This window comes from Ochotona curzoniae, unplaced genomic scaffold (assembly GCF_017591425.1).
Source record: "Ochotona curzoniae isolate NIBS_2020 unplaced genomic scaffold, NIBS_Ocur_1.0 contig_2599, whole genome shotgun sequence".
NCBI classification, from domain to species: domain Eukaryota; kingdom Metazoa; phylum Chordata; class Mammalia; order Lagomorpha; family Ochotonidae; genus Ochotona; species Ochotona curzoniae.
The window spans coordinates 11,108,362-11,126,333 of NW_024465520.1; the positions used below are offsets into that span (position 1 = coordinate 11,108,362).

At 41.9% G+C, this 17,972-nt stretch overlaps 1 protein-coding gene across 4 annotated transcripts; it reads right to left on the minus strand.

Annotated features, from left to right (window-relative positions):
• Positions 1-1,687: 1,687 nt before the first annotated feature.
• SLC33A1 (solute carrier family 33 member 1) lies at positions 1,688-17,737 on the minus strand. Of its 4 annotated transcripts, XM_040974837.1 has the most exons (7): positions 16,602-17,737; positions 9,994-10,184; positions 6,458-6,642; positions 6,100-6,217; positions 4,377-4,592; positions 3,262-3,457; positions 1,688-1,969 (listed from the first exon to the last, which is right to left on the minus strand). In XM_040974837.1, the coding sequence occupies exons 1-6, from the start codon at positions 17,374-17,376 to the stop codon at positions 3,290-3,292; spliced, it is 1,653 nt and encodes a 550-aa protein (XP_040830771.1). In that variant the 5' UTR covers positions 17,377-17,737; the 3' UTR covers positions 1,688-1,969; positions 3,262-3,289. The 4 variants fall into 4 exon arrangements, with proteins under 4 accessions (XP_040830771.1, XP_040830770.1, XP_040830773.1 ...); XM_040974836.1 differs by having other exon boundaries at positions 1,688-3,457; XM_040974839.1 differs by lacking the exon at positions 9,994-10,184 and having other exon boundaries at positions 1,688-3,457; positions 16,602-16,836.
• Positions 17,738-17,972: the final 235 nt, after the last annotated feature.

The window sequence follows — 17,972 nt, forward strand, 5'->3', positions numbered from 1 at the left end:
ACTTAAAAAGTGAAACAAATATATTTTTCTGGGTTTTTGCTAACAAGGCAAAATTAAAATGTGTAATGACGAGGATTTGTCTTCTTTGGAATATAATTAATCTGTAAGTCTTTAATACCAGGAATATCTTAAGTATTCTAATTCTTTCGATGTCAATACTACAAAGGCAGTAATCTTCCATTTTTCATCACAGATTTCTCTCAATAGCAATTTGAAACTCTTAGAATTGTGGTGCAATTTATAATACAACTTACATTCAACGCCATGGTTTTTATATTTCTAAGGATTATAGCCCTTCAGAAATTGCAAACATTTCAGGGGTGTTAAAAACACAACAATATTTGTTTAGGATAAAAATCTTTGCAATAGAGGGATAAAAGCCAAAAATAGTATTAGATTGTAGGTCTAGATTTAAAAAGTTTAACATAAAAGAATTCTAGAAAAATCTACTGAAGGTATCAAGCCTTATGATTCATCAGGGAAAGCTGAAGCATTGACAATGGAGGAAGCTTTTGAGTGGAAGCTAGGCTAATCTAGTAAGAACTTTTCAGACTCATGCATACATGCTGTAACAACGTGCATATGAAGATACTGTTGTAAAAAGATTTATGTTCAGTCTAATATGAGCCAGTAAACACACAATGCATTAACGGGAGTAGTTAATATCCATATCTGAAGGCGCATTTATCAGGATTAAAAAAAAAAAACAAAATAGGACGGTTTTCTGGTATTGCTGATTTCCAAGCAAGAGATTTTTGTTTTAAAGACTTATTTATTTTTATTAAAAAGGCAGATTTAAAGAGAGAAGGAAAGACAGAGAGGAAGAACTTCCATCCACTGGTTCACTCCCCAAGTAGCCACAATGGCCAGAGCAGAGCCAATCTGAGCCAGAAGCTTCTTCCAGGTCTCCCACACAGGTGCAGGGTCCCAAGGCTTTGGGCCATCCTCGACTGCTTTCCCAGGCCTCAAACAGGGAGCTGGATGGGAAGTGGAGCAGCCAGGACAAGAATCGATGTCCATATGAGATCCTATTGTGTGCAAGGTGAGAGGACTTTAGCCACTAGGCTACCACGCCAGGCCCACTTTTTTTTTTTTTTTTAAGAAATAATTTTTAAATGCCATTGATGATCGATGTGCAGCACAGTCATGCACAGCTCTTAAGCCCTTTTGACACATCTTCTAAATGTGCCTGAATTACCAACGATTTCAAAATTTTCTCAATTTCTTAGGAAAAAATGCAACTAACGGCTTAAAACTTTATGTTGTTATAGGCTGGTGTTATGACACAGCAAATAAAGCTATCACTTGTAATACTGGCATCACAACATTACACAGGTTCCAGTCACAGTTCATTTATTTCCCATCCTACTTCTGTTAATGGGCTGGGAGAAGAAGCAAAAAAAAAAAAGCCCAAATACTTGGGCTCCTGCCACCCAGCCCGAAAACTTGAAGCTCCTGCCTTCTGTGGCCATCTGGGAAGTGAACCAGAAGATGGAAAATGTTTCTGAAACTCTGAATTTCAAATAAATAAATAAATCCTTACTAAAAAAAAAAAAAGCATGTCATTAAAGATGCATCGGTTTGAAATTATTTAAAAGTATGTGTGATTTGTAAAAATATTAAAAGATAACAATCTAACCTTCTTAATAAAAAACTAAAAATCAAAATACATTTTACAAATGAGAAGGCAGTGGGTATTTCTTTATTCAAGTAAACATGTTGAATATAGTACATGATAATGGAAAACCAAGGAACGAAGGACTGTGGGCTGGGGTTTGGTGTGGCCGTCTTGTGGACAGGGTATTCCCAGGTGTCTTGGGGTCTGCCCGAGGTGCCCGACACAGCCTTCCCAGTGGCAGTGCAGGAGTCCAGAGGCCATCGCCTCTAGCTTTCTTCAGCTGCTGTGCGCCATTTTCTCCCACCCATTTTCTCCTCCATTATTTACAAAAACCCCACTCTAAAATTCAACCTATGTTACAAAATTAACAAAATCAGCAATTAGCATGTGTTTTCCCACAAAGATGAAATTAAATTTATAACTTAATCCTTTTCTGGTTTATGTAATGTCAAGATGGGATAATGTGTCATGTGAAATATGCAGAGAACCTATTCACGGATGTATATAATGTTGAAAATTGCTGCCGTACTCAAAAGTTTAATTTTCCTGGAAAGGAAATTATTTCCTGGAAACTACAGTTTGCGATCCGAAGGCTGTGTTGTAATAAATGGAAATATGGTGCTTGATTTGGCAGAAAGCAAACATGAGATCTTTTTCACTAATAAAGTGCTTAGTTAAGAAATGTCCCTCCAGTATATGGTTTAATTTTTCAAAGACACAAAACACCTTTTCCTTTCTTTAAAATAGTCATTTTAGAACAATGGTATTACTAATCTTCCTCAGAAAATTAAAAAAAAAAAACTACTGGCAGAATATCTTTAATCTTTATTTTCAAATTATTGCCACGAACATACGTATAACACTAAATTTGATCCCCTTTTAGTTGCTTGTGTGCCATGAAGCACTCTTATGACAAAAAACACACATGTAAGCTGTGGAATAAATGTTAACAAAGAGTCAAAATATCTTCCAAAAAACAGGGCGGAGAAGGGGAATCAATAAATTAGAAATCACAGCTTTCATTTTATAAAAAATAGTTTGATAATCTTCTTATAAATCTTTAATGCCTAAAAAAGCAGGAAATACATTTAAAATATATTTTTTTAAACACAAGTGCATTTGTACAATGTGGTCATGGCCAGAAAAATAACTAAAATGATGTTTTGTTAGTCAAATTGCCTGCTCAGCAAATCTCACATAAATTTAACCAATTTATAAATCAAAGTAAAGTTTGACTGTCAGTAAGGTCAGACTATCTGTAGTTAGCACTGAATATCCAGTCCCGTTGCATGTAATATGTAGTACTAAGCTTGTACATACAACTGAATGACAGGAGCTCATAACAATACTTGACTGCATGGCTATTGCCCATGACTATTGTAGTGCAGCTTAAAATGTGCTTTGGTTATTAAATTTAAAAAGTAGAACTCAAATAACAAGGCCGGAAAAGTTGCTTTAGAATCCATTTTCAGACCTTAAGTAAACTTGAAATACATTGACAAGGCAAGGGGAAATGTAATCAGACGTACAGAGAGGTCTCTATTCTTCAAACATTTGGCATTTTATAGTAATAATTTCTTTTTCAAATATTTTACAGTTCTGTGCACTGATTATCATTGCTCTCTGAATTAAACTACAGTTACCTTTCTAGAATGTCCTGTAGTACATGCATTAACTGCTCCTTCTGCACTTCCATGCAGACGGTCCTTCATCCTGTAGCTTTTTAAACTTTGGACCAAGAAAGAACCACCAAGCAAATCCAATAAAAACGCAAATAATGGATTCCACATAATAACCATCCAGTGCTGTAACACATGAGCCACCAAGTTTTTTGCAAAGCTGTAAAAATGAAATTATTTCACAATTTTAAAATGTAAGTATTCAGCAAGTAACATAGTTCTACTTTGCAAGTTAAACAATTAATATTGTTGCCAACTTTAAAAAATCGTTTTTGTGTTTTACTAATTTTTCATGAGAAAACACATTAGTGTACCTTATTCCCTCTAACGCTACCAACAAGGATTAAAGAAGAATTTCAGGACTGTTGTGGCAGTGCAGTGGAATAAGCTTCTCACTGCATTGCCACCATCCCATATAGGTGCCAGTTTAGCTTTGGCTGCTTCACTTCCAAACCGACTCCTTGTTTATGATCCAGAAAAGCAACAGAGGCTGTCTGGCTCAAGTCCTCGGGCCCCTGCACCCATCTGGGAGACCCAAAGAAAGCTTCTGGCTCCTTGTGTTGGACTGGTTCGGCTCTGGCCATTGCAGCCATATGAAGACTAAGTCAGCAGATGGAACACCTTTCTCTGTCTCTCCTTCTTTCACTCTAACTTTGACTCTCCAATAAAAATAATAAAGAAATGTGTAAAAAAAAGTTTTTTCACTTCTTATAACAATAATACTGATTTTTAAGATGCAACTTTTCGTATTTGAAAATGTAAAGAAACGCCAATGAACTTTAGAACCAGATCTAGAAGTGGACCAACAAACACTCAGCATTCATAGTGGAATTTTTCCTTTCCTAACGTTATAAAACCTAGCTATTAACTGGGCCTGTTTTCAATGCCAACCTTGTGAGACAGTGATCCTCAAAGTAAGGAAAAGAGAGTGGCCCTCCTTTCCTTACAAGTGCATTTAAATGAGCCAGTCTTTCTGATATTAATGCACTGTAACCCTCGGGACTTTTTAAAAAGATACAGTACTGCTGGAGGCAAAATGACAACGTTAGTTTCATGTTATCTGAAATGACAACACTCACCTCAACAGCATCTGGTGTCCCACAGTTCTGGTTCGATGCGCCCACACACTCTTTCACTGTGAGGGGATCCACCAGCCAAAGAGCTACTGTCGAAGGCCAGTTTCCTCCCAGATTGGACACGGTATTTAAAAGAGTCATGTATGTGCCTCCAATAAGTGGATCACTAACCTTGGCATTGAAAGCCATTATAGAAACATACATGCTGTACAATGTGACCTACAGGGAAAATGTAAAACATCTTTAGTATGATTAGACTTAAAAAGCTATGGTCTAAATTAAGAACAGCATAAGTTAAGAACATGAAATTAATTTTTATGATCTCCACTCATTCAATTCAACAGCCATTTAATGGCCATCTATGGTAAGGTAGATTTCTTCTACTGCCTTTCATATAAAAAGCAACTTTTTTTTTTTTTAAAAGAAGAAGGAATGGAATAATTGGACCTGGTGTGATGGCTCAGTGGCTAAATCCTCACTTTACATGTGCCGGGATCTCGTGTGGGTACCCGTTCATGCCCCGGCTGTTCCACTCCCCCTCTAGCTCCCTGCTGGTGGCCTGGGAAAGCAGCACAAGACAGCATAAAGCCTGGGGAGAGACCCTAAGTGAGAGACCTAGAAGAAACTCCTGGCTTTGGATTGGCTCAGTTCAGGCCATTGTGCTCATGTGGGGAATGAACCAGCAGATGGAAGATCTTTCTGTATCTCCCTTCTCTTTGCTAATCTGCCGTTCAAATAAAAATACATAAATTGAAAAAGAAAGAAAGATGAATAAAAAAACAGTCCCTCTGCACTGCTGAAGAATCTTTTTTTAGGCTGGGAAAACAGGGAATGATGAACTGCATTAAGTATTATAAATAGAAGTACACACACAGTGTCACTGAGGCCTAAATAAATGACAGATTAATTCTACCATGAATGAAAGGATTCAATTATTAGCATGTGGAGAAAAAAAAATAAACTTTATTCTACAAAGCAGCTTAGGTGGAACTACAGGAAGTGGAGATTACTTCTTTCCAGTATTAAAAGCATATCTAGCAAAGAAAGAAAGACAGTTTAACACACAGCTCCCAGAATCAAAAAAATCAATCATAAAATAAGTCATAACTTTCAATACACAATCTGCACTGGGAGCACAGGACATCTAGTTGGTACTAATTACCACTACTTCTCAGCAGTTTTAGAAAGACATTGGAAATTGGAGAATGGAACAACTTAAACTTGGTAACAAGACTTAGCGAACTTTCCAATCAATTCTGAACTGTAAAAAAAAAAATGCCTTATTAAATAAATTTAAAAATAAAGAATGAATGAGTGAGGGGCCAGTGTGCCTGTGCAGCATGCTAATTCTCCACCTGCAGCACTGGCATCCTCACAGGTGCCAGCTTGCAGCCTGGCCAGGCAGTGGAGGACGAGTCCTCACACTCACAGGGGACACCTGGAAGAAGCTCCAGACTCCCAGATTCAGGCCAGCCCAGCTCCGGCTGCAGCAGCCATCTGAGGAGTGAACAAGTGGATGGAAGATCTCTCATTCTCTCTCCCAACCTGTCTCTTCCCTCTGTAATTCTTTCAAGTAAAACACATGAATGTTAAAAAACAAAAAAATCAACAAGAAACTCTTTTCATGTTCAAAGCTGATTAAGTCCAAAGCCACCAGTTTAATAAGGTTCACCATCCAATCATTTCCTCCATGTGAGACTCATGCTTAAAGCCAGGGTAACCTTACCTGATGTAATGCGTAACTCAGCAGCACTATGACATAGTAATAGATGGGGAATCCCCCCTGATGCTCCACTTTAGGAGTCCACCAAACCAGCAGTGCATATTCTAACCCAAGCAGCAGTCTACGGAAACAGAAAGGAACTTTCATTTCAGGTTAAACAACAAAACTAGGAACATGTGTGTCTACCGTATAAAAGAACCCCTATAAAAACCAGTCAGGAGGCATAAAAAGATAAAAGTATATGTCAATGAAATTGAAATTCGAGTTTCTTTTCAAACCTTTTCCCATGGAACACTCTAGTGATACTGAATGGTCCTCGTCTTAACTTCTCTTGCTTGGTAAGGTTTTATTTCATTTTTACCTGTAGGGCATGGCTTTGTAAAATATGTTTAGTGGCTGGGGACCAGCAGTGTATTTGCTGATAATCAGAGGCAATATTATCTGCAAAGGAACCATCGGAACTGCCAGTAAGGCTAGATGTTCTTTGGGTACTCCCTCTTCCACCAGTTTCAATCCTGTTACTGCATCTGCTGCTGAAAAACCAATCTGCAATATAAAGATAAAAATAACTTTAATTTGTGACTTATAAAATACATTTCTCCAAACATATGTAAGTTCAGACACTCAATTTTACTATTGCCCCATTACAGATACAAGTATCACATTATATCCAATAAAACAAACAAGTTACATAGGGTGTATTTTGTTTTATTCCTTATTAAGAACAATTAATGAAAAATAAAACCAAAAATATTCACTAAATATGGGAATGACTGATGGTTCCATTACACCTAAATTTCTACTTCAGGAGGCAATGTTTGGTGTGTAGTTTAAGCTACTGGAGTGCCTGGTTCAAGCGTCAGTTACTCCACTTTCAATCCTTTGTGCCCCAGTGCGTGCCCTGGGAGGCAGCAGGTAACGGTGCAAATCCCTGGATCTCTGCCACTCACAGAGAAGAAACTAGCTTAAGTCCCAGGGTCCTGACTTCAGTCTGTTCCAGCCCTGGCTAACAAGGATATTCAAGTTTCCAAAGTTAATTCAGGGGATGGGCAGTGAGCCTAGTGGTCCTGATCTAACACAAGATGTCTACATGCCATATTATAGCACTGAGTTAGATACTTGACACTTCAGTTTTCTGGAAATGCAGACTCTGGGAGACAGTGGTGATGGCTCAAGTGACTGGTTTCCTGTTCCCATCTGGGACTCTATTCTGGCTCCTTGCTTTAACCTGACCCAGCTCCAGACATCCAAATGTTTGCAAGAGAACCAACAGGTGGGAGATCCTTTATTCTCTCTCTCGGCCTCCAAAATGGATACATTAAAAAAAAAAAGGATTTTGTGTCACATAATGCAATGTAATTAATAATAATAATTTAAAAAAAGATGTATAGGCCTGGCATGATGGTTCAGTGGCTAAATCCTCGCCTTGCATATGCTGGGATCCTATACGAGCACCTGTTCATGTCCTGGTTGTTCCTGCTTCCCATCTAGCTCCCTGCTTGTGCCCAGGAAAGGCAGTAAAGGATGACCCAAGAAGTAGCCTTGTGATGCTACACCCATGTGGGAGACCCAGAAGCTCCTGGCTCCTGGTTTCAGATCAGCTCAGCTCTGGCCATTGTGGCCATTTGAAGAGTGAACCAGAAGAGGGAAGATCTTTCTCTCTGTCTCTCCTTCCCTCTGTAAATCTGCCTTTCCAATAAATTTTTTAAAAAAATTATTTGTTGAAAGAGGTACAGGAGAGAAAATGATCTTCCATCTGCTGGCTTACTTCCCAAATTTCTCTAACACACTGAGCAGCACTGATCTGGAGCCAGTAGATAGGAGCTTCTTCTAGGTCACCAACACGGTCTAGGTCTTTTAGGTCTTCTACAGGGGCCCAAGACTTGGGTCATCCTCCACTGCATGCCCAGGAGCATCAGCAGGAAGCTGGAGTGCAAGTGGAGCAGCCAGAACTTGAATTGGTGCTCATACGGATGCTAGCATGGCAGGCTGTAGCCTTACGAGCATTTCTGGAATGAACCAGCAAGTTTAATAATCTGTGTGTCACCCTCTTATACATATAATCACATAAAAGGATGCTCTTGTTTTCTAGTCATCAGAGAAGCACAATTTATAACCCAATATGATGCCACTACACACACACCAGGAAAGTTAAAATGCAGAAGATGAATATATGCGTTTTCAAGGATGGGAGCATCTGAAGTCGCACACAACTTGTAGAAAAAATTGGAACAATTTCCTTGGAAAACTGTTTGCCAGTGTAAACTATGTACTTCCGATAGAACAATCCAAACTAAGCTTTCAAATATTATTTAATGGTACAAGAATATATTTGGGATAGATTTAAAAATCTATACTTATTATTCAATTCTACTTTTAAAATACAAGTATATGTGGTACATACTGGCAAGCATGGGAACCAGGGCAGGGGGCAGAACTGGTGGGGGTTATGGGGAGTCGCCCCAACTAAGCTGCAGCTCCAACTGGTTTGCATGAGGACCAAGTATGAAGTGGGTAGGATCGAGCTGGACTACAACACCCGTTGGTTCACGAGGAAGACAGGGCTGGAAACAGAACAGACCCAGCAACAGCAACGACCAGCATGTGTGTAAGCTGATTGGCATAACGGATGGTTATGCTACTAGCAAACTCACTCAAGAATCTGCACTAGCAAACTCACTCAAGAATCAGAACTGGAATCATATCAGATGAAGTTTCTTTGGAGATCCCTCCAACTGAACTGCTGATCTCAGAACCCCAACCATGAAGAGACTGTCAGCCAGTGGACTCTGAATAGGTTTCACTGCGATTGGAATGTCGAGATTGGCAGCAATCCAGAACTGATGAACTATCAAAACTGCTTGAGCAGGACCCTCGGAGCGCGCCTCACATCAGGGACCTGGGATGGGTGGGAGGCTGGGTGGGGCTTTTCCCTTTGTTACTCCCCTAACCCCAGATACAGGGAAAAATGATAATATTAGCGTGGAACAATGGTATTACCCACTTTCACCCTGTAGCCCTTGATCCTTTGTACCCTAATCAACTAAGATTATTAAAATAAATAAATTAATTAAAAAAATACAAGCATACATTTAAATATATAAAGTATATGTATAAATACATAAGCATGTCAGGAAAAAAAGGAGGGATGCAAAGGAAAAATACCAAAAATGTCACTGATGTTTATTTCTAAATGATATAATTAGACAATATTATCTTCCTTGAATCATTCAGCATTTCTCAGAACTTTCTTTGCCTCTTTATCATACGAAAAGGGAAAGCTCAGTATTTAAAGTGAAAACAGAGATTACACTTCATTTGGGCCTATTAAACTAAAGCTGTGTGCATGTATAGATTTAAATACATAAAAAAATCCTTTAAGGGTTTTGAAATATTCCAAAACTGCCTCGCAGGTTAATGTACCAAAATATACTTACTTCCTTTCTCATATAAAATCTTAAAAATGTTTTAGAACTATAAAACTGGGACATACTAATATGTCCTATACAAATATGGAATAAATGTCATCGGAAATCCTCTTTATTTTATGGTATATTTCCTTCTAGTATTTAAAAAAAATTTAAAGAAACTTTTAATACTCATGCATTTCCATATTTTTCTAAGCACAATATTCTGGGAAAATAATTTTACTAACCCAACATTAAAGTGTATTCATTATATCATTACAAAGCTACTATTTCATCAAGACATACATATCATTAATTAAATAAAATTACACATCAAAATGATGTGATTTTTTTCCAGATATCAAGACATTTAGCCTGCCAGACAGAAGATACTGTTTTTCACCGTTAGAGAATTTACATGAAAAGTAACAGAAAGTGTCCCAGATGGTAATTATGACAGAGTGGTACATTTGCTTTAGCAATCTCTTACCTTTGCAGTAAGGATGAGAAGGCAAAATGTCAGAACTGCCGGCATTTTCACAATGGAGAAAAGCAGCCTGTACGTGTCTGTGATCCCTTGTGTTTCTTCTTTAACCGCGGATACTTCCTTGTTTTCTTTTTTCAGAAGGGCAACTAAGGTTGTTGTTATCAAAAATACAGTTCCCCAGAAAAACAGAAAATCTGAAAGAATTTCAATCTATGGTTAGCCTCCAAAATGATACAACTCTATTAATACTACACAAATGCTATATAAAACTTCTCAATTAAAATATGGGAAAAATCAACACTTTCAGTGTTATTTTTTATTCTTTTATACTTTTATTCTCAGCATCACACCAGGCACAGAAGCTGAACAATTTCTGGTGGCAAGATGAAACAGTATGGTCCCTTTGGAAAACAATTTGGCACTTTCCTTAAGAACTAGCAGTTAACTAACCATACAGCTGAGCAATTGTACTCTTGGGCATTAATGCTAAAGAAATGAAGACGTATGTTTCAAAATCCAAAAGCCATCCAAATCTCCCTGAATGAAAGTCTGGTGAAATAAACTGCGGTATGTTTAACAACTGTAATATTTTTCGCAAATAAAAGGAACAAACAGTTCACACGTGCAATGATTTGAATGATCCTCAGAGATATTACACTGAATGAAAAGAGTGACTCTCCAAATGATGCACTGCATGCCTTCATTTACGTAATATTCCCAAAATGGAATAATTACAAAGACAGAAAGTACATTTGCATTAGCCATGGCTTGGTGGATGATAATAATAAATGAGCATAATTATAGATGCAATATAAAGCAATCTTTTTTTTTAATGCAAAGCAATCTTATGGTAATAGTACAGTTGAATAGCCTTGACTGGCAGTGGGGGTGCAAGGCTACATGATGAAATTGCACAAAACCACAAACACACGCATACACAAACGAGCCTGTATCTAACCAGTGGAACGTAAGAAGCCACTACGGACCATTACAACCTCACGTCTCAGTGCTCTATCTATCAGATGTGTAATATGTTGACAAGAGGAGGCTGGCAGCACGGTGCACAGGACATTTCTCTGCAATTCCCTATGAATCTATGATTACTTAAATTTTTTTTAATTAATGGGAAATAAGTTCTAAAATTGGGCTGGGAAAAAGAAATATATGTCTCAGGCAAACATTTGTGTGGTAGAGCATTTTCAACCCTCACTTGAAACATCCACACCCGTAATCCCTGACCTATCAATCACTAGCACTATTCATTCTACATCTCCAGTTTTGAGATGGTCAGATAACATCTTAAACACTAAATATGAGACCCAGCGCAATAGCCTAGTGGCTAAAGTCCTCGCCTTGCATGCACCAGGATTCCATATGGGAACCAGTTCGTATCCCAACAGCTCCACTTCCTATTCATCTCTCTGCCTGAGGCCTGGAAAAGCAACAGAAGATGGCCCACAGTCTTGGGACCCTTCACTTGTATGGGAGACCCAGAAGAAGCTCCTGGATTCAGATTGATTCAGCTCCAGCAGTTGCAGCCATTTGGGGAGTGAACCAGCAGGTGCAAGATCTGTCTGTCTCTTCTTTTCTCAGTAGTATCACTTTCCCATTAAAAAAAAAAAAAGATTAAATATGAATGTTAAAGAATGTGTGGGCCTGGCACTGTGGCCTAGCAGCTAAAGTCCTCAGCTTGAATGCGCCAGGATCCCATATGGGCACTGGTTCTAATCCCGGCAGCTCCACTTCCCATCCAGCTCCCTGCTTATGGCCTGGGAAAGGATGGCCCAAAGCCTTGGGACTCTGCACCTGTGTGGGAGACCTGAAAGAAGCTCCTGGCTTCTGACTGGCACAGCACCAGCCATTGTACTCACTTGGGGAGTGAATCATCGGATGGAGGATCTTCCTCTCTGTCTCTCCTCCTCTTTGTATATCTGACTTTGTAATGAAAATAAATCTTAAAAAAAAAAAAAAGAATGTGTTAGATATAAATGGTCTGTCTAGAAATGGGCCAAAAAGTCCTGCCCAAATTCTAATAAGCATTTAGCCACATCATTAATGAGTACTGCCTTTGAAAGCAAGATAAGGCCCAGTGTGATGGCTCATTGGCTAAATCCATGCTTTGCACACACCAGGACCCCATGTGGGTGTTGGTTCATATCCTGCTTGCTCCACACGTGCCTTCTAGCTCCCTGGTTGTGGCCTGGGAAAGCAGTACAGGACAGCCCAAAGCACGGGACTCTGCCCCCCACATGCAGACCGGGAGAAGCTCCTGGCTCTGGATTGTTTCAGCTTTGACTGTTGCAGCCACCTGGCCACAGCAGATGGAAGATCTTTCTCTCTGTCTCTCCTTCTCTCTGTAAACTGACTTTCCAATAAAAATAAATTATTGAAAAAAAAAAAAACAGACAAATTCATTTGTCACCAGGTAGGAATCGATAGTCCTAACTTTTCCTAGTGGAAAGGATTAATTATTTTACAAATAGTACCATTTTCACTGATTTTAGAAAAAGATTTACTTATTCATTTATTTGAAATAGTTACAGAGAAGGAGAGAGATCTTCCAGCCATAGGATCCCTCCCCAGATGTTTGCTGCAACTGAGCTGGACCAGGCCAAAGCCAAGAGCCAGGAGTTTCTTCCGTGTCTCCCACATGAGTGCAGGGGCCCAGGTACTTGGGCCATCTTCCGCTGCTTCTCCAAATCCATTAATTAGCAAGGAGATGGATCAGAAGCAAAGCAGCTGGACATGATGTGGGACCCATACGGGATCTGATCAGCTCCTCTACGTGCATGCCTATTTCTCAGCAAACTCATTTAGCAGCACTAACACCTTTAGCTCTTTTTTCTGATGAAACTGTCCTGCTCCCTCTCAAGTGCTCCTAATGGTTGTAACTATTGCTGCTTAAACTCACAGACTGGTTGTGCCCCAAAGAAAAACAAGTTTCTAATAAGTGTCTTTTTTGGTATTTAGATATGTTATTGTTTAAGGGAATTCTCTACTCTCAAAGAGCGGACCTGTCTGTCTGCAAACCAAGTGATCAAGTGGGTAGATGTCTGGTGCGAGTAAGTGGGGTAAGATGCATGACTGCAGGAACTGGAGGAGACACTGAAGACCTGGGGCATCTGTGCTCCTCTCCAGGCAAAGGTGTCCACCCCCATGAAGCAGTGGAGGATGGCCCAGCTGCTGGGACCCCTGCTAGTCTTGTAAGAGATCCAGCTGGAATTCCTGGCTCCTGGTTTGTGTCCTGTGATCTGGGGAGTGAACCAGCTGATGTAAGATCCTGCTCTCTGGATCCCACTCCAGGCCTGACTCTGGTTTATCTGAAGAGTAGACCAGTGGATGACACCTTCTCTCTCACCTCCTCTAAGTTACTGTGTCATTTCGAGGAATCAGGCAATGTGGGTGTAAGCTGATGCTAAGATATCAGCAGTCATAGTAGTACTTTTCTCAGGCAAAAAGACCTATCAACACATAATCAGATCTCAAGATTTTCTTAGTTTCCATAGGAAAACTAAGAAAAACCATAGGAAAAACAGGAAGAAACATACACTACAGAAATAACTCTACCATTTCTAGTCACTTGGAGCCATTTTCCTCTTCTCTAACAAGGAATACGTAGAAATTATTTTTAAAAAAAAGAAATAATCTTTCAGGTAGTGAAACTTTGTTTTAATAGATGCTCTTCTGAGACACTACCATCATTCCTCGCATCTTAAAAGGGCTCTCTTTGCTATGAGTCTAATAAAAACGGGGACAGGAACAGAAAGGCTTCCTTCTGAGACGAGGATTGCCTTGGACTCCTGAAAGTATGAAAAAGTTTATCTAAGCATAACCAAGCATTTTTAAGATTTATTTACGTATATTGGAAAGGCAGATATACAGAGAGGAGAGACACAGACCTTGTACCCGCTGCCTCACTCCCCACATGGCCACAACAGCTGGAGCTGAGCCGGTCGGAAGCCAGGAGTCTCTTCCAGGTCTCCCATGCGGGTGCAGGGTCCCAAGGCTTTGGGCCGTTCGGCTGCTTTCCCAGGCCACAAGCAGGGAGCTGGATGGGAAGCGGAGCAGCCAGGGTACGGGTACAAAGTGGCGCCCATCTGGGATCCTGCACGCACCCAAAGGCTTTATTTTTAAGGGATTCTACTCTCACCTCACTCTTCTCATTCATTCTAAACTTGCTATTTGCACTGCAGTTTTCTAGATGTCAAAAACTCTTCTTCCTCCAACTGTCTGTAATGTTCAAAATGATGCTTATCACAGAACACACACGAGAATTTTAAAAAATTATGCCTGTTAACAGTCTGATTTCTCAACACTGCATCAGTATTTAGTCTTCTTTAATTAGCCAAACAATTATATTTCCTTCACACATTTCTTACTGTGTTCTCTAATTTCCTCAAAACCACTGCTTGTATTAGTGTTACTAAGTTCTAAAAACTATATTTGTGACACGTGCAGCTATAAGGAGGAGGAACTGGCATTGTGGCACCATGGGTTAAGCTAGCATTTGCAACTTTGGCATTCCACACTGGATTGCATGTTGGATCCTGACTACTACAAATCTACTTCGAAACCAGCCCCCTGCTCCTGGAAAGGCGGCAGTAAATGGCACCAAGGTTTGGTCTCCTGCCGCCCATGTGAGAGGCCAGAAGTGCCCGGCCTCTGGCTTATCCCTGAACATTTCTCTTTCTTTTTCTGCTTTCTTTTTCTGTGTGTGTGTGTGTGTGTGTGTGTGTGAAAGACCATTCTCACTCCATCACTCTTTCAAATAAATTAAAAATGTTCAAGTGAAGACATAGGAATTCTTTAATTCTCAACTGTAATGTTTGAATGAAAACCAGAAATTCATTACAGGTATAGAAATTTCTGGAAAACGTCTACGGCCATACCACCCTGAACGCGCCTGATCTCGTCTGATCTCGGAAGCTAAGCAGGGTCGGGCCTGATTAGTACTTGGATGGGAGAAATTTCTGGAAAACAAAGTTCAAGTTCCATTAGCATTCATTCAACCATTCAAAAACAAGTCAATCTAAATAAAAATCCAATGGCATAATTTTGATCCATTAGGGAATACTTCTGATGAGGGGAGTAAAGACACAGCAGCTCATGAACTCATCATGGCGCTCTCAGAAGTTGTTTTACCAATCACTCCCACAGAATTTTCAAGACAAAGTTCTAATTTACAATTAGGAATTATTTTCAGAGTCTCTTAAGTCTTGACTTCTTTGAGCCTTTTTTTAAACACATCCCCTCGTTATCATTGGTGACAGTCACAAGAACAGCAGCCCCAGAATAAAATGAAAAGCAGACACGGAAAGGGCACCAAGAGGGTGCATGATATGCAGTAATAAAGTATTTGTGGGCAGAGAATCATGTCTAAAGCAGGAGTGCAACACCAGAACATTCTAAAATAATTGTCTAGGCGTAAAGCAGTCTCTCTCAATCATTTGGGTAAAAGCATAATCATTATTTTATCAGTGACCACTAGCTGCTTGAAGTAGACAGGGGTAGGGTGTGTGAGACTATGGAAGATTCCAGAAGGTGGGTTGTATGTTTTTAATACGACCCTCGCAGCCCACTCCCATTTAATACCCCCATAGCAATGCCAACACTCCTGGCATTTACCCCATTAGCAATCTCTGGGCGAGGAGGAAAGGGAGCAGAAGCTGAATTACCTAAATTTCCAAACAAAATCACCTGAGTTCATTATTACTAACAAGTAAGCCTTCTCCTGTATTCCAGATGTTGTTATTGCTGGTAGTGGTCATTTCACTTGTTTCTAGCATTTACAGGAAAAACCCCAGAAGTTATGACATGTATATATATTTTCATCATGAAAAGGAGAAATTCTGCAGAACTTAACTTCTTACAGGATGTTTTGAAGTTCCTTCCTGTATCAGTTAAAGAAAATCTTACTGATTTGAAAACCACCTTTCCTTAAGCACCTCTGGCCAAACCCAGCCCAGGATAAGTGCTTCAGGCACTCTGAGCGGTGAATAATGTGAATAACGGTGAATAATGTGAATAACGCCCCAGAACGCCCCGAGGCTGCTCGTACTTTCCCCCCAGCACTTTCACTGAGTGAAAACGAGGCAGGCTTGCCACCTGTCTGTCTCAAGGCCTCTAGCAGAGAACATTGTGGAGCCTGGCTCACCTAAGCACAGCTAGGAACCGTGGACTCGCCCTCTGCGGGGTGGGGACCTCCTGGGAGGTCCCTGACTCCTGTCACTTGGCCAATTGAAAAATCACTGAATGAATGAACTCTGTTCTGCTCAACAGGTTAGTTGAGAACTCTTGGCAGGTGACAACGGAACTAGAAAAAATGCAGAATCCATGGAGTTGGAAATCTCAATTCAAAAGGAAAAAGGCAAACCAAGTGAGCTGCTAAATAGTGCATGAAGCAAATGCCCGTGGATGCCTACACTCCGTGTTTCCTTTTGACACGGGCTGCCTGGGCCGGTTCAACGACGCCCAAGTCACCCCAAGTCATTTCTCATCAAATCACCCTCTGTAAGGATTAGTAATTAACCTCCCCAACATCACAGACTGCCCACACGAGTCACACAGGGTTTTAAAAAAAATAAGGCAGCACAATCATTTAAATACACTACCTGAAAGCGTAACGATTCCCCTGGGTTGAGGCTGAAATCGCAAGTATTTGTTACAAAAGTCAGCAGATTCAAGGGCCAAAAACAAAACGTTGCCCAAAAAGTAGCCCGCCGTCTGGCCCACGGAATTGCACGTGGAAGCATAGCCCACGTTCTCCCGGGATAACATCGTTAGCGCCCAGCCGTCCACAGCGATGTCCTGCGTGGCGGCCAGAAACTCGAACAAGAAGAACGCGACCGTGAGAGCAACCACGTCGGGCGTCCTGCCGTCCGCACTGCCGAGCAAACGGTCCACCTGGGTGGACAAGTAGATCATGAAGAAGCCTAGTACGTATTGGGTAGGGACAAGCCAGGATTTGCGACGACCGAAGTTCTTAAGGTAGACCGCGTCAACCAACGGGGCCCAGAGCAATTTGAGACTGAAGGGCCAGAAGACGAAACTGAAGAAAGCTTGGTCCGTATAGCTAACGTTTTTGCTCTGCAAAATGAGTGGTATGCTTCCCGCCAGCCCCAACGGGATGCCCTGGAGCACGTAAAGGAAGACCAGGAGCAAAATGCTGCTCAATTCGGCCTGGCAACTCCGCGGGGCTTTGGAGGGGTCAGCCACGCCGGCCTCACCGAGCAGGGCCTCTCGGTCCCCCTCGCCGCCCACCGAGTCCGGGGGGCTGTCATCCCAGCCGCCCGGCGGCAGAGGACCGCTCTTGAGATCCAGAGAGTGATTGAAAGTGCCCGGCCGCCGCTGCCGGCTGCTGTCCTTGTGGGAGACGGTGGGTGACATGTCGGAGACAATGCAGAGCCCCGTCCGTGGCGGGCCGGGGCTGAGCGTTTTGGATCCGTTCTAGTCCCGGGTCCGAGGAAGTGGCTCTGGACCGGGGATTCGGGAATGCGCCGCACGACAAGGCACGTCTTCCCGAGGCTCAGGGCGCTGCCACCGGCGGCCGGTTCCCCGGCTGGCGGCCCAGGCGCTGCCCGGCTCGTCGCCCGCTGTGGCGGCGTCAAGCAGCCGGGCTCGGAGCGACCGGGACGGCCTCCCAGCGCCGGCGGGGCCCCGCGGCCCGTCGCTCTCAGCCCCCGTCTCGCCCTCGCCGCTCCTCAGGCGGCGTAGAGCACTTTCTCCACACGAGTCCACAGATACCAGATAACTTCCTGCCTCGCGCTTCAGGAAGTGCTCCCTTCCCCGCCTCCAGAGCCAGCCAATCAGAACACGCCGGCGCGGCCGCGTTCGGGAACGACGCCGGGTGGGATCCCGCGGCCGCGGTCTCCGGGGAGGGTTCGCGCCTGCGTGCTGCGCGGCCGGGGGCGGGGCGCGAGGCGCGGCTCTGTGAGCGCATGCGGACGAGTGGGGCGCGTGGGGCTCGGCCATTGGGCTCGCGG